Source organism: Oncorhynchus kisutch, linkage group LG20 (assembly GCF_002021735.2).
Source record: "Oncorhynchus kisutch isolate 150728-3 linkage group LG20, Okis_V2, whole genome shotgun sequence".
In the NCBI taxonomy this organism is placed as follows: Eukaryota; Metazoa; Chordata; class Actinopteri; order Salmoniformes; family Salmonidae; genus Oncorhynchus; species Oncorhynchus kisutch.
This window is the reverse complement of record NC_034193.2, coordinates 26834527-26857781: the sequence shown is the minus strand read 5'-3', so window position 1 is coordinate 26857781 and position 23255 is coordinate 26834527. Positions and strand designations below refer to the sequence as shown.

Here is a 23255-nt window from a genome sequence, read left to right as displayed (position 1 = left end):
CTTGCTCAGAACATGAGAACATATGAAAGCTGGTGGTTCCTTTTAACATGAGTCTTCAATATTCCCATGTAAGATTAATAGGTCGACCTCTAATAGGGACATGGGTTTGTCCATGTCTGGCCCAAAAGGTTAACCCAACTAGGTCCCAGTTAAGATGTCCATTTAGTCTGGATATGAAATGTTGCACTAGATCAGTAGCCTAAATACTTTGTTTTATTTCCACAGCTACCTATGAACTAACCCGGGTCTAACTTTTAAAAAAGCAGAGGAAAATTCTGATCTGCAGACAGACTCCGACACGGATGAAGGAGAGTCAGGACCTGACAGTGGTAACACGGTGACAACTTCATTGCTGACATGCACATTTTTGGGATTGTATAAAGTGTGAGGAAACCAATGTGCACATTGGTAATTTTATTTAACTATACCTGTATTCAGAGTTCCTGCATTGTATTTGATCTGAGCATGTGCTATAAAAAAATATTTATTTTATAAAGAAATGCTTTTGTCATCTCTTAAGAAAGCTTGCTCGGGCAACAACATCTGCGTCGTGCATGGAGACAGTTTCGTCCCAGGTGGACAGCACAATTGAATAATAAAACATTTAAAAAATGGTACAGCCTACTTATTGCCCATACAGGTCACAATACACATCCATTTGGGTAAACACCTGGGACCCATGTAAGTAAGTGTGATAGCCCATGTTCTAGGTCCCTGTTGGGTTTCCCTAATGGGGCCCATATGGAAATGTTGGCTGCAACATGGGACCAACAGTTTACATGTTTATTTTTTTTGTTCAGTCTGTGTGTATGTATGTACAGTTGAAGTCGGAAGTTTACATACACTTAGATTGGAGTCAATGAAACTCATTTTTCAACCACTCCACAAATGTCTTGTTAACAAACTATAGTTTTGGCATGTCGGTTAGGACATCTACTTTGTGCATGAGACAAGTCATTTTTCTCACAATTGTTTACAGATTATTTCACTGTATCACAATTCCAGTGGGTCAGAAGTTTACATACACTAAGTTGACTGTGCCTTTAAACAGCTTGGAAAATTCCAGAAAATTATGTCATGGCTTTAGAAGCTTCTGATAGGCTAATTGACATCATTTGAGTCAATTGGAGTTGTACCTGTGGATGTATTTCAAGGCCTACCTTCAAACTCAGTGCCTCTTTGCTTGACATCATGGGAAAATCAAAAGAACTCAGCCAAGACCTCAGATAAAAATATTGTAGACCTCCACAAGTCTGGTTCATCTTGGGAGCAATTTCTGAAGGTACCACGTTCATCTGTATAAACAATAGTATGCAAGAATAAACACCATGTGACCACACACCCATCCTACCGCTCACAAAGGAGATGCGTTCTGTCTTGTAGAGATGAACATACGGTGATGTGAAAAGTGCAAATCAATCCCAGAACAGCAGCAAGGGACCTTGTGAAGATACTGGAGGAAACAGGTACAAAAGTATCTATATCCACAGTAAAACGAGTCCTATCGTACTTTGTGGAGAAATATCCTCTGGTCTGATGAAACAAAAATAGAACTGTTCGGCCATAATGACCATCGTTATGTTTGGAGGAAAAAGGGAGAAGCTTGCAAGCCGAAGAACACCATCCCAACCCTGAAGCACGGGGGTGGCAGCATCATGTTGTGGGGTGCTTTGCTGCAGGATAGACTGCAGGATAGACTGGTGCACTTCACAAAATAGATGGCCTCATGAGGAAGAAAATTATGCAGATATATTGAACCAACATCTCAAGACATTAGTCAGGAAGTTAAAGCTTGGTTGCAAATGGGTCTTCCAAATGGACAATAACCCCAAGCATACTTCCAAAGTTGTGGCAAAATGGCTTAGGGACAACAAAGTCAAGGTATTGGATTGGCCATTACAAAGCCCTGACCTCAATCCTATAGAAAATCTGTGGGCAGAACTGAAAAAGCGTGTGCGAGCAAGGAGGCCTACAAACCTGACTCAGTTACACCAGCTCTGTCAGGAGGAATGGGCCACAAGCTTGTGGAAGGCTACCCGAAACATTTGACCCAAGCTAAACAATTTAAAGGCAATGCTACCAAATACTAATTGAGTGTATGTAAAATTCTGACCCACTGGGAATGTGATGAAAGGAATAAAAGCTGAAATAAATCATTCTCTACTATTATTCTGACATTTCACATTCATAAAATAAAGTGGTGATCCTAACTGACCTAGGACAAGGAATTTTTACTTTGATTAAATGCAAAAATGCAAAAACTGAGTTTAAATGCATTTGGCTAAGGTGTATGTAAACTTCAGACTTCAACTGTATGTATGTATTAGAGGCCGACTGATTAATCGAAATGGCCGATTAATTAGGGCCGAAAGTTTTCGTAAAACAATTTTTTAAATACCTTTATTTAACTAGGCAAGTCAGTTAAGAACACATTCTTATTTTCAATGTCGGCCTAGCAACAGTGGGTTAACTGCCTTGTTCAAGGGCAGAACAGATTTTCACCTTACAGTTAATTAACGCTCTAACCATCTGCCTCTCATTGCACTCCACGAGGAGACTGCCTGTTACGCGAATACAGTAGAAGCCAAGGTAAGTTGCTAGCTAGCATTAGCTTATCTTATAAAAAACTATTAATCATAATCACAAGTTATAACTGCACATGGTTGATGATATTACTCGTTTCTCACATGTCCTACGTTGCATATAATCGATGCAACGCTGGGGGATGATTTAACAAAAGCGCATTTGCGAAAACAGCACAATCGTTGGACGACTGTACCTAACCATAAACACCAATGCCTTTCTTAAAATCAATTCACAGAAGTTTATATTTTAAACCTGCATATTTAGCTAAAAGAAATCCAGGTTAGCAGGCAATATTAACCAGGTGAAATTGTGTCATTTCTCTTGCGTTCATTGTACACAGAGTCAGGTTATATGCAACAGTTTGGGCAGCCTGGCTCATTGAGAAAACGAATTTGCCAGAATTGTACTTAATTATGACATAACATTGAAGGTTGTGCAATGTAACAAGAATATTTAGACTTAGGGATGCCACCTGTTAGATAAAATACCGAACGGTTCCGTATTTCACTGAAATAACCGTTTTGTTTTCGAAATGATAGTGTCCGGATTCGACCATATTAATGACCAAAGGCTCGTATTTCTGTGTTATGTTATAATTAAGTCTATGATTTGATAGAACAGTCTGAGTGGTGGTAGGAAGCAGCAGGATCGTAAGCATTCATTCTAACAGCACTTTTGTGCGTTTTGCCAGCAGCTCTTTGCAAGCACAGCTCTGTTTATGACTTCAAGCCTATCAGCCTAATGGCTGGTGTAACCGATGTGAAATGGCTAGCTAGTTAGCGGGTGTGCGCTAATAGCGTTTCAAACGTCACTCGCTCTGAGACTTGGAGTAGTTATTCCCCTTGCTCTGCAAGGGCCGTGGCTTCTATGGAGCGATGTGTAACGCTGCTTCGAGTGTGGCTGTTGTCGATGTGTTCCTGGTTCGAGCCCAGGTAGGGGCGAGAGGGACGGAAGCTATACTGTTACACTGGCAATACTAGTGCCTATAAGAACATCCAATAGTCAAAGGTATAGAGAGAAATAGTCCTATAAATACTATATTAACTACAACCTAAAACCTCTTACCTTGGAATATTGAATTATCATGTTAAAAGGAACCACCAGCTTTCATATGTTCTCATGTTCTGAGCAAGGAACTGAAACAGTAGCTTTTTTTACATGGCACACTTTTACTTCTCCAACACTTTGTTTTTGCATTATTTAAACCACATTGAACATGTTTCATTACTTATTTGAGGCTAAATAGATTTTTATTGATGTATTATATTAAGTTAAAATAAGTGTTCATTCAGTATTGTTGTAATTGTCATTATTACAAATACATTAAAAAAAAAAAAAATAGCATTTTATCGTCCGATTAATCGGTATCGGCTCTTTTGGTCCTCAAATAATCGGTATCGGTTTTGGCGTTGAAAAATCATAATCGGCCGACCTCTAATATGTATACACACACCTCTTTATCTATGGTTCTGAACTATTCTCAAAGACGAACACACACCACCACTACACTAGTGTGTTTTCCTGTATGTGGTGCAGGGCCTACAGCCTCAGAGCTCAATACAATATATTATAAAAGATAACCAACTCCCGCATAACAAAATGCACATACATAAAGTAGATGAGTATGAGCACCCACAGACACACAAAGTGTTTGCATCTATATACATGTTAGGTACCATTATCTGCATCTATATATCTGTTAGGGACCATTATCTGCTACCACTACAATAGTCTGTGAAACTTGCCTGATGAATGCTGAGTTGCACTGATCAAAAAGCCCTTTGAAATGCTATGCAAGTTGGTCTGGAACTCTGGTTATAAAACAGGGTCCGGATGCACCAGTTGGGTGTAAAAAAAGTGGTCTTAAATGCAAGGTCGGGCGCAGCTACGTTAGAATTTACACCTGTTGCACCAACCAAAAATAAGACTAGTTGTAGCTAAGTCCGCCGTAAGCAATGCGCATTCATGAGATTCGGTGCTTCATAATGATGGTTGCTAGGCTGTTACCATCTTTACGACAGTTCTAAACTTTGCGAGGTATGACCCATCACTCCGCAAAGCCCACCACTATGCGTGCACGTTTTCTTAACCACAACTGGATGGATCAATCAAAAATTATTGTGGGAAAGAATACAACGGAATGACAAATATTGGAATAAAGGACACTAAATGCCATTGATGGCATTTGTCATATTGTTGCTTACTGAAACTCCCAAAGCCATCAAACCGTTTTAAAGCAATAACCGTGTGGGATAAAACTATAATTTCAGCACCGTTATGATTGGGACATCATTATCACGATGCTTTGAGACAATTGTGGGGACTCAGATTTTTGTTTCACATAATCACATGGATATTTGGTTACAATTAGACTGGGAAAGTGTTAGCCAAATTGAGTTGAGTGTTAATGGTGTTAATAATCTTTAGTCTAGTTTGCTCGTCTAACAGTTTTATCAGAACATTTTGAAAGCCTGTTATGTAGCCTACGATAACCTAGTATAACAGGCGGATTACTTTGCTTTTCACTCGCGTAGTAGCCGAGGCTATATGCCGACTATATCTGAAAAAGGCAAATAAGTGGTGGCAGCTCATCTAGTAGTTTGCTAATATCTAATTAGACACATTTAGCATGCAATAATGTAGCATAAATCATGTGTATTATTTTGCTAAAAGCACATGGAGGTCGTGAAATATGACCACAAGACTCGCATCCTTTTGAAAATATAGATTGCTATTATTTTCTGTGCATATCATAAAATAACATAGTCCCAATTTAACACCCCACGCCTGCTCCCTACTAGGCGTATGATCTGTCCCAGGCGTAGCTCATAGAAGGGCTTACACCCAGGTGGTGCCACAGGTATCATTTGTAGATCTGGTTTAGGGCACATTTTATGTCGGACGTAGTTTACTAACCACTTACAAATCGGCACCAGGTGCACTAGCCTGGCCGCTATGACAACCACACAGACAGACCACAGTAGCCATGCTGATGGGTAGCAGACTGTTGTAGCTATGGTAATGAGAGCATGGCTGTACTTGGTGCACTATCTACTTGGGATGTGGGTGACTTGGGTTGATGTTGAACTTTGCTGGTAGGAGTGAGGAGTTGAAGTGACCGGTTCAAGTACCTGCCACCCACAAAAAAAAATACACAAAGGAAAACGCACACAACACAGAAACGTCCATAATCCAGTGTATAATCATTCAAATTTGTAGACAATCCCATGACCTTATAAATATAATACAATGATATCTCCTCGACGCCGCCTACCTGCCTGCCGCCACAATCTCCTTGCTTGTGATTGGCTGGGTGTGCGCCCGGCTGTTGTTGTTGGCATGGCGACCACTCCCCTCTGTTGTCAGGGGAGACGACTCTTCAGTCTTCTCCAGCCCCTGGTGGAAAAGGGATTTATGAGTATTTCCCACATTAGACAGCGTCCCCGGGGGTTTCAGGGTGAGGTTTCCCATAGATAAAGGTCTAGGATCAGCTTCCCCTCCCCTAATTTGAACCTCAACCATTAGTAAGGGAAAATGCGAATCTGACCCAAATCAGCATCTAGGGGCAGCTTCACCCTACTCCAACCCTGGGGAGGCGACATTGTGGTTTTACTGTCCCCAAAGTTCCTCTGTCCAGTGTCTGTGTTCTTTTGCCCATCTTAATCTTTTATTGGCTAGTCTGAGATATGGCTTTTTTCCACAACTCTGCCACACACAGTGGCACCATTCACAAACTCGATGAGGAGGAGAAAAGAGATTGACGAGGAGGGAGGAGAGTTGTGTCTCTCGAGAGTAGTGTTTCTCAGCCAGCCAGTGCTGGACTGGAGCCCTCAATATAAATAAACAAATAGAACACCCAGGAAACAGGACAACAAGTGAGTCCAGACCTACAGCAGAGCAGATGTCGATGAGAACCATACTGTCTAAGGTGTACAATGTATACGTCTCTATCTATTTGGTGCCTGGGTTGTATTAATTAGGCACCAAAGAAATAAAAACAAATGGATGAACAGAGGGGGACAACCTAAAATTGAAAAATGTTACCATGGGCCCTTATGAATATGATCCTGAATACATCTCTTTATCTATAGTTCTGAACTATTCTCAAAGATGTACACACCCCACCACGTGTGTTTTCCTGTATGTGGTGCAGGGCCTACAGCCTCAGAGCTCAGTTCAATGTATTATAAAAGATAACCAACTCCCGCATAAACAAAACACACATTCATGGAGTACATGAGTATGAGCACCCACAAACACACAAAGTGGGTGCATCTCTTTCTTGAAACATTGTCATTTGCTACCATCTGGGTCCACTTGGCCAATCCCTGGCACTCTCCTAAGGCCAATTTTAGAACCACAACAGCACCGCTTCCTTCTTTTAGGCCTACGACTACACAATCCCCTCATGGAAGGCCAACAGCCTGGGAAAAGTCAGTTACTCTGTTACTGTGCTTTTCTGTAATTTGGTTTAAAAATGTGTGCACGTGCACAAAAGAAAGGGGGCAGTACCGGGATATATATCTTTTTTTCAATATACACTTCCGTTCAAGCGTTTGTGGTCACGTAGAAATTTCCTTGATTCTGGAAAGTTTATCATTTTAAAAGGCTAACTGATCATTAGAAAACTATTTTGCAATTATTTTGGCATAGCTTAAAACTGTTTCTAAGTGACCCAAAACTTTTGAATGGTAGTGTACATATGGCCTTGCGTATGCCTGAGTACACAGGCTTTCTTTTCCTTTCCAAATCTTGGCTAGGTTTGTACTCCAATCTCCAAGGGAGTGGAGGAGCCAAGTCTGACTCCAGGTGCGGGTCAGTCCGCATACTCTACAGGACAACTCAATTATAGAGGATATTTTGGAGTAATCAGCTTTGGGGGATATGGGACTAGGCCAGATGTATGGAGCAAGAAAGAGGAATTGAGATTGAGATTTGAGGATTGTTGAAATGGGGCCTAGGTAATACACACGCAACATAAGTGCAAAATACTCATACGTGTGTACTGTAGCCATATTCATAATTTGCAGCTGACAAACACCCATACAAGTATGCACAAATACATTGCTGTATACAAAGGCATATGTGCACATAAACACACAGGTACACACACACACACACACACACACAGAGTATACCTTAATCAAAGACATGTCAGCAGCCATGTTCATTTTGGCTCCGTCAGTCTTCCTGTCAGTTACTGTCAAAAAAACACACATGTATGTGATTTGATTTAAACATTGGTCAAAAATCACACATAAGCACAAATTCACAGGTTCACATCAGAATGTTATTCTTTCATTATTGTGGATGATATGAGCGACCAATCAGTCACCTCAGGTCTTGGATTAGGTCTGTGTGTGTTTTGTTTCTAAAACAGCTGTTGCTGTAACGCTCTTTACAGGGTTGGTTGGTTGGTGTGAGGCCCACTTGCACACAGGCAAACTCGCACACAGAAGGACAGCTCATTCACGTGCGCACACATGCAGTCACACACACACACAGCGTGAAAGAGAGAGACAAACACACCTACTTCCTCCCACCCACAGATACATGCACTAATCCTACCATAGCTGGCCTGAACACTCTGTACTCTGTCTGGTAGGGAAAAGTATTGTACATTCACCACCTGCTCTGTAAAGTGATAAGGGCCTTTCCCAGGAGCAAAAAACGTCAGAAAAGGGCCTGGGAATTCTGAGGATATCCCATCAGTTTCAGTTTTACAGACATGTGCCTCTGAGATGGCAGTCATCCCAATACTTATGGAAATTCGCCTGATGTTGCAAGAATGTTCCCAGAACACATTTGATATGTTCTTCAAAAGGTTCCCAGAATGTTTCATTAGGTTGTGGGAACAGTCTGGTCGGAACATTGCTGGACAAAACAAAATATATGTTCCAATATATGTTCCTAAAACATAAAAACTGTCCAGAGAAATCCTGTTTTTGCTTTGTCATTATGGGGTACTATGTGTAGATGGATTAAATTGATGAGGGGGGAAAAAACTATTTTAAAATGAGACCGTAAAGTAACAAAATGTGGAAAAAGTCAAGGGGTCTGAACACTTTCCCGAATGCACGGTACATCCTGTCATATCCCGACAATGTTCCCACAGCCTAAAGAAATGTTTTAGGAACTTTTAAATAATATACATTGCATTCTGAAAGTATTCAGATCCCTTGACTGTTTCCACATTTTGTTAGTTAGGTTACATCCTTATTCTAAAATGTATTCAATTGTTGTTGTTTTTTCAATTTACACACAATACCCCATAATGACAAAGCAAAAACATTTTTGGCAATGTATTAAAAACGTAAAACAGTTATGACATTTACATAAATATTCAGACCTTTTACTCAGTACTTTGAAGTACCTTTGGCAGCGATTACAGCCTGGAGTCTTCTTGGGTATGACGCTACAAACTTGGCACACCAGTATTTGGAAAGTTTCTCACATTCTTCTCTGCAGATCCTCTCAAGCTCTGTCAGGTTTGACGGGGAGCATCGCTGCAAAGCTATTTTCAGGTATCTCCAGAGAAGTTTGATAGGGGTCAAGTCCGGGCTCTGGCTGGCCACTCAAGGACATTCAGAGACTTGTCCTGAAGCCTCTACCTCCTTGTCTTGGCTGTTTGCTTAGGGTTGTTGTCCTGGTGGAAGATGAACCTTCACCCCAGTCTGAGGTTCTGAGTGCTCTGGAGCAGATTTTCATCAAGGATCTCTACTTTGCTCCATTCATCTTTCACTCTATCCTGACTCGTCTCCCAGTCCCTGCCGTTGAAAAACATCCCGACCGCATGATACTGCCACCACAGGCTTTAACATAGAGACGGTGGCAAGTTTCCTCCAGACGTGACGCTTGGCATTCAGGCCAAAAAGTTCAATCTTGGTTTCATCAGACCAGAGAATCTTGTTTCTCATGGTCAGAGTCCTTTAGGTACCTTTTGGCAAACTCCAAATGGGCTGTCATGTGCCTTTTACTGAGCAGTGGCCTCCGTCTGGCCCCTTTACCATAAATGCCTGATTGGTGGAGTGCTGCAGAGCTGGTTCTCCTTCTAGAGAATTCTTCCTTCTCCACAGAGGAACTCTGGAGCTATGTCAGAGTGACCGTCGTGTTCTTTGCCACCTCCCTGACCAAGGCCCTTCTCCCCCGAATGCTCATTTTGGCAGGCGGCCAGCTCTAGGAAGAGCATTGGTGGTTCCAAACATTTCATTTAAGAATTATGAAGAAACAGCTCAAAGATATATCAATGGAAACAGGATGCACCTGAGCTCAATTTCAAGTCTCATAGCAAAGGGTCTGAATACTTATGTAAATAAGGCATCAGTCTTTTTTATTTTATTCTAAAAACCTGTTTTCGATTTGTCATTATGGGGTATTGTGTGTAGATTGATGAGGAAAGAAATGTATTTAATACATTTTAGAACAAGACTAATGTACCAAAATGTGGAAAAAGTCAAAAAGGTCTGAATACTTTTCAAATGCACTGTATAACAATTTATTCTTAATAGTTTTGGGGGTTTTAAATATTGAACTTTTTTTCGGGTAACTTTGGAAATACTCAGAATGCACTATATCGACTGTCATTAAGAGAACCTACTCTGCTACAGAGTTCATATGCTAGCTTAATAGCTAGCACGAGCTGGCTAACTTTAGTCACTAGCCATGCTAGCATGTAATTACATTCCAGACAGAGTGTTGGTGGTGGTGAGCTACAATCCACCAATCACGAAGAAATGTGATGTAAACACGCTATCGTATTACCAATCAGCGTGTATTCCCCACACGTGAGGCATCCTGCATGTTCAACAGGCAGGCTCTTTGTGCCTTCTTGCCTCAGGCTCACAAAAGGAAAAGAATCCTCCCTACCTGCTTTAATTGTTTAGTACCTCATTTTTTAAATATTTGTTTTGTCAACTTTGCTTCTCTGGTAGCTCTGAATAAGGCTACCAGAGATGTATTTTTATTACTTTTTCAACATTGGCTTAGTGTTAGATGACTGACATCGGACTCTGCTGTTATGTGATCACTTTCACCTGCCTGAAGCTTTCCTCTGATCGCCGACTTGTTGACTGTCTCCCTAGTCTACTGTGCACTCTGCCGCTTCTGGAGTATTGCTCCTGGAATCTACTTTGGATTTCCCTAGCTATATAGATATCGGATTATCTGCCTCACTGATTCTTCCGCAGCCCGGTGAAACGGCCTATCCCTCTGAAGGGCCTCGCTCCCTGGCTCTCGCTTAGCAACTTCAGCTACTCTTGCCATAGGTTGGGCCCCAAGCATCAATGTGTAAGTCTCTGCTCTCTCTTTGCTTTTGATCTGCTGGTGTTGTTTAAATTGTGCTCTGTGGGTTCCTGCCTGTGCTAGTTTCGAGTTGTTAATCGTGGTGAGCTCTGGCTTGCAACATATGCGGACCTTGGTGGTTGGCTAGCTAGGCTAGTTAGCTAGCTGGCTAGCTTAGATAAACTGCATATAATACTATTTAATAACTGGTTTGATGTCGTTTCAGATTACTTTAATGTGGCTCAATTCCCTATTAAATCTGTGAATTAGCTAGCTACTGTAGGTGTTGATAGCCACTGGCTGACTCATACAGTGCAAATGTAGTAGACTTCGGAATTCTGATCGGTTCTGATCAGCTTTATGAAATAATTCAAACCATTTAAGAGGGAGGTATAACTTTGAATTGGGACTTTTGATGCATATACAAATGTAAATCCATATGTTACATGTGGTTACGTTTTTGCTGCCTTCACTTTAATTGAAGCCATAAGGTCAGAACACAGCAGATACAAATGCGGTAATTGGAAATAACCTGATCAATTACAATTTTAAACGCTTCTATTGTTTAGAATAGAACATTGTAGCATAACAGTTTAAACTGTGGAAATCAATTTCCCCTATGCTGGATGGTGGTGGTATCACCCAACACGCCCTTCCATTTCAGGATTATAGATTGTGTCAATTAGCAGCACACCGGCCACCATGCTGCAGACAGGGAACTAGAAAAAAGCTGCAAAAACTAAAATGGTAAAACATAGAAATAATTGTTAGATTTTAATGTTAGAAATATAAATCTAAGAGAGTGCACTCAACTTAGAATTAATATATGCAACAATTTAAAAAAAAATGTGTGTCTGATTAAAAAACCATGCATTGGTCATGAAACGTTTGGTGCAAATGAATGTTAAAGTGGAAAGGAATATTTAGCTGTGCGGCTACATGTGGCCGTCACATTGACGTAATCCAAAATGCACCGGAGTCGGCTGTTCAAAACTACTTCTGACACAATTCAGCAAAGACCCTTTACACACACACACACACACACACACACACACACGAGACAAGGAAGTTGAGCTTCACTCTAGTTATGCTCAGTGGGGGTTTTGCGTTTTGACTTCAAGCCAGAAACCATTTTGAGAGTCAGAGTAGGAGTGCTGATATAGGATCAATTTTGCCTTGATCATAATAAATAAGATATACAGACATGGGGAAACTGATCCCAGAACATCACTGCTACTCTAAGATACTGTTTGACTCAAGTCCAGCCCTCATCACTTCATCCTAGACCTTTCGCAGAGATCAAAATAAACACAAAAGCCTGGAAAAGCCTTGGCAAAATGTCCACCTCTGAAGATTAGCAATTGTTCCGTAAGTGATTCCCATTCATCATGAAACAGCTTGTATCCCTCAGGGAAAGACAGGGAGCCAATTGGAAAGCGGGGATGGCTAGAGGGGCAATGGATCCAGCAGCGCTGATGTGAATATTACCCAGCATCTCTTGGGACGCTCCAGAATTGAGCTCTGTGGTTGGAATTCACACATTAATTCAAAACGTCACTCTTATTTTCAAGGGGTTAGACAACTTTGAAGTAAGTGAAATGTACAGTACCAGTCAACAGTTTGGAGACACCTACTAATTCAAGGGTTTTTCTTTATGTGTACTATTTTATACATTGTAGAATAATAGTGAAGGCAAAACTATGAAATAACACATATGGAATCATGTAGTAACCCCAAAAAAGTGTTAAGTGTTAAACAAATATTTGATTTGAGATTTTTCAAAGTAGCCACCTTTTGCCTTGACAGCTTTGCACACTCTTGGCATTCTCTCAACCAGCTTCATGAGGTAGTCACCTGGAATGTATTTAAATTACCAGGTGTAAAAAGTTAATTTAATTGTTTTCTTTCTAAACGCATTTGAGCCAATCAGTTGTGTTGTGACAAGGTAGAGGTGGTATACAGAAGATAGCCCTATTTGGTAAATGACCAAGTCCATATTATGGTAAATGACCAAGTCCATATTATGGAAAGAATATCTCAAATAAGAAAAGAGAAACGACAGTCCATTACTTTCAGACATGAAGGTCAGTCAATCCGGAGAAGTTTCTTCAAGTGCAGTCACAAAAACCATCAAATGCTATGATGAAACTGGCTCTCATGAGGACAGCCACAGGAAAGAAAGCTCTACCTCTAATGAACTTATCCTCTGCAGCAGTTACCAGCCTCAGAAACTGCAGCCCAAATAAATGCTTCAGAGTTCAAGTAACAGACATCTCAACATCAACTGTTCAGAAGAGACTGCATGAATCAGGCCTTCGTGGTCGAATTGCTGCAAAGAAACCACTACTAAAAGGACATCAATAAGAAGAAGATACTTGCTTGGGCCAAGAAACACAAGCAATGGACATTAGACAGGTGGAAATCTGTCCTTTGGTCTGATGAGTCCAGATTTTTGGTTCCAGCCGCCGTGTCTTTGTGAGACACAGAGTAGGTGAACGGATGATCTCCGCATGTGTGGTTCCCACTGTGAAGCACAGAGAAGGTATGATGGTGTGGGGGTGCTTTGCTGGTGACACTGTCTGTGATTTATTTAGAATTCAAGGCACACTTAACCAGCATGGCTACCACAGCATTCTGTAGCAATACGCCAGCCCATCTGGTTTGTGCCTAGTGGGACTATTATTTGTTTTTCAACAGGACAATGACCCAAAATACACCTCCAGGCTGTGTAAGGGCTATTTGACCAAGAAGGAGAGTGGTGTAGTGCCGCATCAGATGACCTGGCAGCCAACAAGCAGGCAACAAGTGCTCAGAATATGTGGGAACTCCTTCAAGACTGTTGGAAAAGCATTCCAGCTGAAGCTGCTTGAGAGAATGCCAAGTGTGCAAAAATGGCATCAAGGCAAAGGGTGGCTAACTTTGAAGAATCTAAAATATATTTTGTTTAACACTTTTGGTTACTACATGTGTGTTATTTCATAGTTTTGATTTCTTCACTATTATTCTACAATGTAGAAAACAGTCAAAATAAAGAAAAACCCTTGAATGAGTAGGTGTGTCCAGACTTTGGACTGGTACTGTATGTGCTGAGCCAGCATTCTTCGTAGTTCGACCAGCCTTTTCCATTTGAGAGTTAAACTCTGCCACACTTGCCAGTGGAACAGTTTCACGGATGGGGAACTCCATACTATCTATGACGGGACACCGAATCTGATCCCCCCCACTCCTCTTCATCCAATAGAAAACTCCAAAAGCAAAACAGAGGCTTTGCCAACTCTGCATATACACACTAAATTGACGAGCCCACAGAGCTTACCTTTCTCAGTCACCTCTCTCCTTCTGAAACTTTTTGTATCATCAGTTCGATGCCTCCTTTCTCCTCCCTTGTTTTCGTCTGCTTCTTCCTCGGTCTCTTTTGTATTTATTTCACTGCTTTGTATCACCAATGTTTAACTGAAGTGGGCGGTTGCGAGTCAGGAAGCGAAGAAGTGATCCATGGTCAAACTCCACAATTTTCCCTCTCTCAAGCTCTCCGTGTCGGAACAAGCACTGGGATTGCTGCAGCATTAAAGAGCTTTTTGCCACTTTCCCTTCAGGTCCTGAACATTTCTCCGTCTCACACGCAGCCATGCACGCACACTTGATTTATACACAGTAGCACTTAAGTCACCCGCAATCTCCCTCTGTTTCTCTCTCCCTCTTACACACTCAGTCCCTCTCAAACGCGCACACACACGGACGCAAGCAACGCACACACGGCCTCACCCTGTGCCACCACTGCTGCTTTTGATGCTAAACATGAACCCCTGAGGTGGGATGGCCAGCTTTCAAACATTGCCTGAACTGAAAAGGCTCTGGGCCGAAATAACCCCTTTTCATTCTGCTCTGAAGCGCGACATTAGCCCTATCAATGCCCTCTTATCCCGACAGCTATAACACCTGTGTCTGTAGCCTCCTTTCTTTAACATTGAAATGTATAGAGAGTACAAAGGAGGTGGAAAGAAAAAAACTTTCTTCCTTGTACAATGGTGCCTTTGAGGCCTGTAAAAGCAGAGTTCTTACCTTCTGGCTCCTCGGCGTCCCCAGCTTCCAAAAGGCTGTTAAAAGAGAGAAAAAGAGCGAGAGAAGATAAATGAGGTCACACACTGAGATATGTGGCAAGGGGACAAACGATGACATGGTTTCACCTGCTAACACACAGGCATGCCAGGGTTTCCATCAGCCAGTTTTTATTCCCCTTTTTGTGGAATAGTTTCATATCAATAATGTTTTTGTTTCTCAAAATCTAGAAGTTAAAATTCTAATAATGTGAGATAACCAGCCTGAAAATCGTCAGTGAATGGACTCTCCAAGGTGTTCAGTAGGGATGCTGGTCCATGTTGACTCCAATGTTTCCCACAGTTGTGTCAAGTTGGCTGGATGTCCTTTGGGTGGTGGACCATTCTTGATAAATATGGGAAACTGTTGAGCGTGAAAAACTCAAACCAGTGCACCAGTGCACCTGGCACCTACAACCATAGCCCTTTCCAAGGCACTTAAATCTCATCTTGCCCATTCACTCTCTGGATGGCACACATGCACAATCCATGTCTCAGAGCTTAAAAATCCTCCTTTAACCAGTCTCCTCCCCTTCATTTACACTTGATTGAAGTGACATCAGTAAGGGATGGTTGCTTTCACCTGGATTCACCTGGTCAGTCTATGTCATGGAAAGAGCAGCATGTGTCCTTAATGTTTTGTACACTCAGTGTATGTAAATGGTGAATAAAACAATGAATGTGCAAGAATTGGCAAGAGAGAGCTGAGCCTAAATCCTTGCCACACACCCCTCCCCTTCTTGTCTCAACATTCTAAATTATACCCAAGACATTATCTTCACACATATTTAAAGATGCTTTTCACTGACAGCCGCAACTCAATAGTCAGCTAGGCCTTCCCAAATAGGCCTATGAGCACAGCTATTTATTTTTAAAGAAGCTAATGATCCTCGATTCCTCTGTGGCTAAGTCATGCATTCTGGTGAAGTATTTTGAATTACTTTACTCATTTCTGTACAGACAGGAGGAATTATTTAACTATGGCACCCAAATAATAAATGTACTTCCCTATTGGACCCATCGCTTTTCCATTTCTCTCCTGTTCTATTGGCTTTCATCTCAACTTTCTTGTCCAGATGCCAAAGGGGCAATCCTTGTTATATTAGCAACCCAGGTTTCTAGGTTTCTAACAGAGATGTTCATATCGGTCACATATGGAACCGCTAGCATGGGCACTGTTTAGAATGGTGTTTTCCCGCTAATTGCATTTTGGCAAATGTTTGAAAATGACATTTTATTGGCTGCTTCATTAAATTAGTTGCATGTTCTGTTAAGATGAATTACCACAATCTAAATGTGATTTCAGTCATTCTGAGGACCGTGGGTGGATGCTGGGGCTGTCCCAGGCAAAAAAAAAATCTTGGTCGACCAAAAGTTGCCAGAGATCGAGATAACTAGAAAAAAAGGAAAGGAAAAAAACGGAACCTGACCCAACTAGCCTCCTCCTGTCGGCTTTTGCAGATTCTGCCATTACTCTCCTGAAGTTTCCGTTAATAGGCTACACGAGGAATCTGCAACATTTCTCATGTGGAATGCCAATTTATCTGATGATTTCTACCGATCTGCGTGCCAGTTATGGTTTTCATGTGCAAATTTTCATTTCATTTAAATGTTTAATAAGGTCTTTATATCTCAAAATAATTACTAATAGTTGACTAATTGGGGTCAGCCCTAGTGAACGCCCTAATGGATTATGCACCCAATGCATATGGGTCTGATAAATGGCTGGTAAATTGAAGTCTTACCAGTCACATTGTCTGGCACCATATTTTCCTAATGGAAACCCTGAGGCACGTACAGGTACAGGCACACACAAAGGATCACATAAGGTCATAAAGACATTTGGATAACTTTCCCAAAATCACAAGGTTTTTCCAGCAATCCCGGAAGGTAATCCTCCAACCGGAATTTTGCAAGCCTACATCCACGCGATATCATAAATCTGAGAACTGTTAGAAGGCTACTTACCGTCGCCTCAATTTTCAATTCAACATGAATACACAGATGTTAGAAAGACTGCTCAAATTGTGTATCCATGCACACCTACAGCCACATCACTACCCATAATAACAGCGAAGCTGAACCATTTGAAGACAGATGTTCATCTATAAGTAATGGCCTTTAAATATGGATGGAAAGCAGCTGATGTGGGGACGGATGATGATGTAACACAAGGAAGGAGCTGATTTTAACACAAAAAGAGCCTGGAGGGGAAAGCTGGGTAATGGGGAAAAGGGCACAGTGGAATAGAGGGTGATGCTGAGCCACAAAACGGTACACTGCAACAACAACTAGGCTGGTATCTAAGTAAATTGACCACAGCAAGGAAAGCTTTTTTCACTAAAACTAACTGATTTAGTAACTGGTTGCATGCCCTTGCACACAAACACACAGCTATGCTATATGTTATGCATCTCTACACGAGCTCGGTACGTTGGACTAGTGGCTCTTCCTTGAACCCTACCATTGACTCGCTGTGACGTCGCTGGCGGTCACCGGCTGCGTCCGAAAACGACCGCTAGCCATGCAGCTTCCTTCAGACACCCCCCTTAGCAACCGGAGGGGTCGGCGACGCGCGGTTGACCCCGCCCCTGGCTTGACTGGCGGGTGAAGGGGAGGGGCCACGACATGCAGCGTGTCCATGCTAGAGTCCAAACAGAGAAGAACAAGAAGAAAAAGGAGAAAAAGGAGAAGAAAAAAATGACAGAATGAAAGATGAGGGGAAGTAGGAAAAAAATGTGAAGAAAAACAGACAGCCAGAGTGAACCAAAGAAGTCATAAATCAAACACTTATTTCAGTGTTTCCCCAACTCTGGTCCTCAAGTAACCCCAACAGCAGGCAGGTGTGCTTGTCCAGGGATACAAACAAAATGTGTGCTGTCGGGGGTACTCAAACACTTGTCTTGAAGGATCACGCAGAGATTGTGATGCTCTCAGCTACCAGACAGACACCATCTTCGATAACCGTCACAAAGCCTGACTGATAATTGTGTTAGTACAAAAGGGCCTAGTGCATGGCTCTCCAACCCGGTTCCTGGAGAACGTACAAGACAGTAGCTCTCCGGGAACAGGGTTGGAGAGCCCTGGCCTAGTGAATGAAAAGGGGAGGGGGCATAACGAAATGGAATGCAAAATTGGATAATGTTCAATAATTCATTATTGCCCTGAACATGCATGAAAGGTCAATTTTATTCCGGATGGATTTTACTAGTGAGGATCCAGCAGTACCCAATGAATTAGGCTAATTCGTGACTGAGCATGCTTTGTATCATCTCAGGGGGGGCGGGGTCAATGGACAATACTATTGAGCCCGTATTCAAAAATATTCTCAAGATTAGTAAAATCAGGCCCTCCCTGTTCATTATAATCTGAAACACAAACTCTGTGAAAATGGGCCCAGATCTTTGAGGTTACTAGATCCTCTTCTTCCACTGCTTCAGGAAGTCCCAAAGAGGTGACCTGCCTGCTACTTTGCAGATAGTTTTGTCTTGTCAACATATTAGGCCAACAGACATAAATAATGACATACTTGGGATGTGCATCTTTCCATTTCAAGACAATTCAATACGCATCTAGATACATGAGGCCCGATAAGATACAGGAACGATACGTTTTAGTTTGAAAAGATTTGGTGATAACATGTTGCATAAACACATTCATTTTACATTATAAATTCAAATCTGCTGAGCCTCTGAGCTTTCAAAGAGTTTCAGTGTGTGTGTAATATATATATATAAACGATGTATGTACTATGCAGGTACCTGAGCTGAGCCATAAGGGAAACTAGGCATCTACCATCCCACTAACCACTAGATTATGGGGTAAAAATGTATCCTGTTTTCTATCCCCCCACTTTGGTTCTGAAATCGTCATCACCCACTAATCATGTTTAAGCTAGTAATGTACCAATATGCATTGTTAACAAATTAGCTATGAGATAGCCAATTAATATTTATAGCACAACTTTGGATTTCACAACATTTCCTTTACAAATTAGTTATCATTTCCAGTGTACCACATTTGTTTTGTCTTTGTATGCCTCTATTTTGTGGAAAAAGTCACTTTTCCTTTATCTGAATAATTATTCTCTATGACCAATTATTTTCAGTGGATTCATTGGCAGATCTTATTTTTGCCACAGGGGGCATTGTGCTGATTTCTAGGGTGCTTTTGGCAACAGCCAAAAGTCAGCCTCACAGGCAATATTAATGGCAAAAAAATGTATGTATTTGCACGCCTGAAGCTCTTGCAAGAAAATTGGCAGTTCTCAACTGTTAGCAGCCTTACTGGCGGTAAGAATGTTTGATTGACATTCAAAATGATGGCAATCACACAGTTCGGCCTATTATTACATTTATGTTATATTTAACAAACATTGAAATAGTGTTATGTAAGGTAAAGTAAAAATCCAAACCTGTCCATGCATCAATAAAGTAAAATACGGTTTACCGCCAAGCCTGGAGGCCAGTGTCTTTGGTTAATCTGGAATTGAATCACTCCCAACACCACAATTACTGGTGTTTACTACAAGCACTGCATGGGTTTACACAGCACAAAACAACACTTGGCCGAGGAAGAGAGGTTTGACCACCCACCCCACTAGGCTATACCAGACAACAACAAAAAAATATTGGTAGACCGAGAGTCATATGTTCTTTCGACCAATCGATTGGTAAAAAAATGTAAACATATTTTTCCTTATATAGACACAACCTGTTTGAATAAAGTAAACTATATGTAGGCTACTGAGCTTGTCTGATGCTTTAAGCACTGCAAATAAAAATGAAGACACAGAAATTACTAAAGAGGGAGCCAAAGATCAATATAGCCTAACTAGTAGAAGAAAAAAACCTGTTCCCTATCTCCACCTCCCGCAAACATTGCAGCCCGCAGGTGGAAAATACGCTGATAAAAATAAATATCCTATAAATCACAGCAAAGAAATTGAAACATTGTATCAACTATTAACTTGGTTCAGACTCGTGCTAGCAGACTTGCAACACTGTATAAAAAAATTCAGGGCCCACAGAGTTTCACACCGCAGTGAGCTCCTGACAGACAGACACAGCTGTAGCCTATTTGCACAAGGGATAAGTAAATCAGGTATTTTTTGACGTCAGAGCATGATTTTTTCCCCCCTTTCATTCCGAGCGGTTATCTAAAGGGAGAGGGATGGAAATATTTTTCACATAGGCTACACTGAGGAACTATTGTCATTCTCAATAGATGTAAAAACTAAATAATAATAAAAACAGACTGTTTTCTTGATATTTGAGGCAAAGCAAAAAGCTCCACAGTGATGGTGAGTTAAGACAATCAGAAATAGTATCAGATCCCCAAATGGGCACATTTATAAGTCTACATTTGCACGCAGGCCAGGTAGACTAGGCCTACTTCTATGTGTAAATCAGGTACGTGGCATTACTCAAGATTGACAGGAGTGCACCAAACAAAAGACAATTAATAAACTGACAACTGGTAAATGGAATGAAATCAACCAAAACTTTCTCACAACTGTATCCTAGGTTGTGCGCTCCGCAAACAACATGTCCACTCCTACAATGACAACGGTAAGACTGTAATAATAATATATTAAAAGGCATTAACAGAAATGACCATAACCAAACAAGCATTATATATTAGAAATTATGGGAATTAAGGGTAGGCTAAATGTACTACTGGTGATACTAGTGTACCATCACAACTTCCGGATTAGTCCTCTCAGACAAGCGTGAATAAGACTCATATGAATAAGTCTCATATGGCATACATTTCTGTTTATATTGCCACTGCTCGACAAAAAAATATATATAATTGGTCCACCAATTATGTGGTCAGCCCTACCACCTACACAAAAATAAAGCATGGTCCGTCTTTCACCTTCTACTCCAGAACAGATAAGATAACTAATGGCTTCCTTTAAACCATTCCACTTTTAGACAACCACAGTCAGAGGGTTCAGTGAATGTGTGCAAACCAGCCTGACCCTAACATCTGAGCATACCTGAACAACAACAACATACCTGCCTTACTTAACACCCGCAAACAAAAACAACAATGTTACGGTGTCGCACTGGAATATGTTCCGGAATTCTTCCAATGGCATGGAGTACACCACATCAGTCACTGGCTTTAACAACAAGTGCATTGAGGACGTTGTCCCCAAAGTGACTGTACGTACATACCCCAACCAAAAGCCATGGATTACAGGCAACATTAGCACTGAGCTAAATGGTAGAGCTGCTGCTTTCAAGGAGCGGGACTCTAACCCAGATGCTTATAAGAAATCCCGCTATGCCCTCAAACGAAACATCAAATAGGCAAAGCGTCAACACAGGACTAAGATCGAATCATAATACACTGGCTCCGACACTCATCTGATGTGTCAGGGAATGCAAACTATTACAGACTACAAAAAGGGAAGCACAGCTGAGAGCTGCCCAGCTGCCCAATTTGCATACCGCACCAACAGATCCACAGATTATGTAATCTCTATTGCACTACACACTCCCCTTTCACACCTGGACAAAAGGAACACCTATGTGAAAATGCTATTCATTGAATACAGCTCAGCATTCAACACCATAGTGCCCTCAAAGCTCATCACTAAGCGACAGGATACTTGACTTCCTGACGGGCTGCCCCCAGGTGGTAAGGGTAGGTAACAACACATCCGCCACGCTGATCCTCAACACGGGTGCCCCTCAGGAGTGCATGCTCAGTCCCCTCCTGTACTCCCTGTTCACACATGTCTGCACGGCAAGGCATGACTCAAACACCATCATCAAGTTTGCCGATGATCACCGACAACGATGAGAGAGCCTATAGGGAGGAGGTCAGAGACCTGACCATGTGGGGCAAGGACAACAACCTCTCCTTCAACGTGATCAAGACAAAGGAGATGATCGTAGACTACAGGAAAAGGAGAACCGAGCACGCCCCTATTCTCGTCGACGGGGCTGTAGTGGAGCAGGTTGAGAGCTTCAAGTTCCACATCACCAACAAACTAACATGGTCCAAGCACACCAAGACACCAGGCAGTGTCAGAGGAAGGCCCTAACAATTGTCAGACTCCAGCCACTCTAGTCATAGACTGTAATCTGCTACCGCACGGCAAGCAGTACTGGAGCGCCAAGTCTAGGTCCAAGAGGCTTCTCAACAGCTTCTACCCCCAAACCATAAGACTCCTGAACAGCTAATCAAATGGCAACCCAGACTGTTTGCATTGCACCCCCTCTTCTACGCTGCTGCTATTCTCTGTTATTATCTAAGCAGTCACTAACTCTACCTACATGTACATATTTCCCCCGCACATGAACTCTGTACCGGTACACCCTGTATATAACCCCGCTATTGTTATTTTACTGCTGCTCTTTAATTATGTTATTCTTAGCTCTTACTATTTTTTTTGGGGGGGGGGGGGGGGGGGATTTCTTAAAACTGCATTTTTGGTTAAGGGCTTGAAAGTAAGCATTTCACTGTATAGTATTCGGCACATGTGACAAATAAAATTTCATTTGATTCAACAGCATGGGCCACAAAGAGACTTGGAGATTAGGTCAGAATGTGCGCTAAGACTTTTAAGCGACCCGCAAGTGCGACAACACCCTCAAGCTTAATATCTCTGCATAACTACACTTTGACTGCATGTGAAGAAACATGTAAAATGCCACAGGTCTTCTGGGAGGGCATTGCAACATAATACAATGAGTGCATGCCTTTCCTAATCAACATGTAGTAAGGAGACGATAAGATCTGACGAGCAGTCAGTCAGACTTATCTAGTTCAATAAGGAGGGGGCTGGAAGCTTTGGCACAAACTACGTGCATGTTCTAACTCATTCAAATTCAACCCCGTACTCTCACTCATTCTCTCCTCTTTCAGTCTGTCCATCTCCCCCTCCTCTGCTACACTCATCCCCTCAAGCTGCTTGTCAGGAGCCAACAGGCTTATGCACACTAGGCAGAATATTTGGGATGATTACAGGGAAAAGATCCTAAATGGAGGAAAGGACATGTTTTGCTTCATCCATGTGCAGACATCGAGGACAATGTTGGCAGCGAATGAGTTTTGCTCCCAAATCTCCACTCCCTATGCAGCATTTCCATGTTTTTTATTCTCAAAAAGGCTAAAACACTCCCATTCCGATGAATAGCTGTAAATTGAACCATAACAAGAAGCTAAGATATCATAACATGCAGCAAAACATGTCTCAGCAAAAGCATTTGGCATATGTGCTATTTCCCAACTGACTGAATTTGTCAATTTCTGGACATTCCAGAATGGTTCCCT

General features: G+C 41.7%; 1 protein-coding gene across 4 annotated transcripts in view; it reads right to left on the bottom strand.

Annotated features, from left to right (window-relative positions):
* svild (supervillin d) overlaps nt 1-23255 on the bottom strand; it is a 112914-nt gene that overhangs the window by 56947 nt on the left and 32712 nt on the right. For 3 of the 4 annotated variants that reach the window (XM_020453836.2, XM_020453837.2, XM_020453838.2), the window contains exons 3-6: nt 17428-17607; nt 14929-14963; nt 7725-7786; nt 5861-5982 (exon numbers count right to left, since the gene is read on the bottom strand). In XM_020453836.2, coding sequence (XP_020309425.1) covers nt 5861-5982; nt 7725-7786; nt 14929-14963; nt 17428-17607 — 399 coding nt within the window. The remainder of the gene's footprint in view (nt 1-5860; nt 5983-7724; nt 7787-14928; nt 14964-17427; nt 17608-23255) is intronic. The other variant, XM_020453841.2, reaches the window with a different exon arrangement.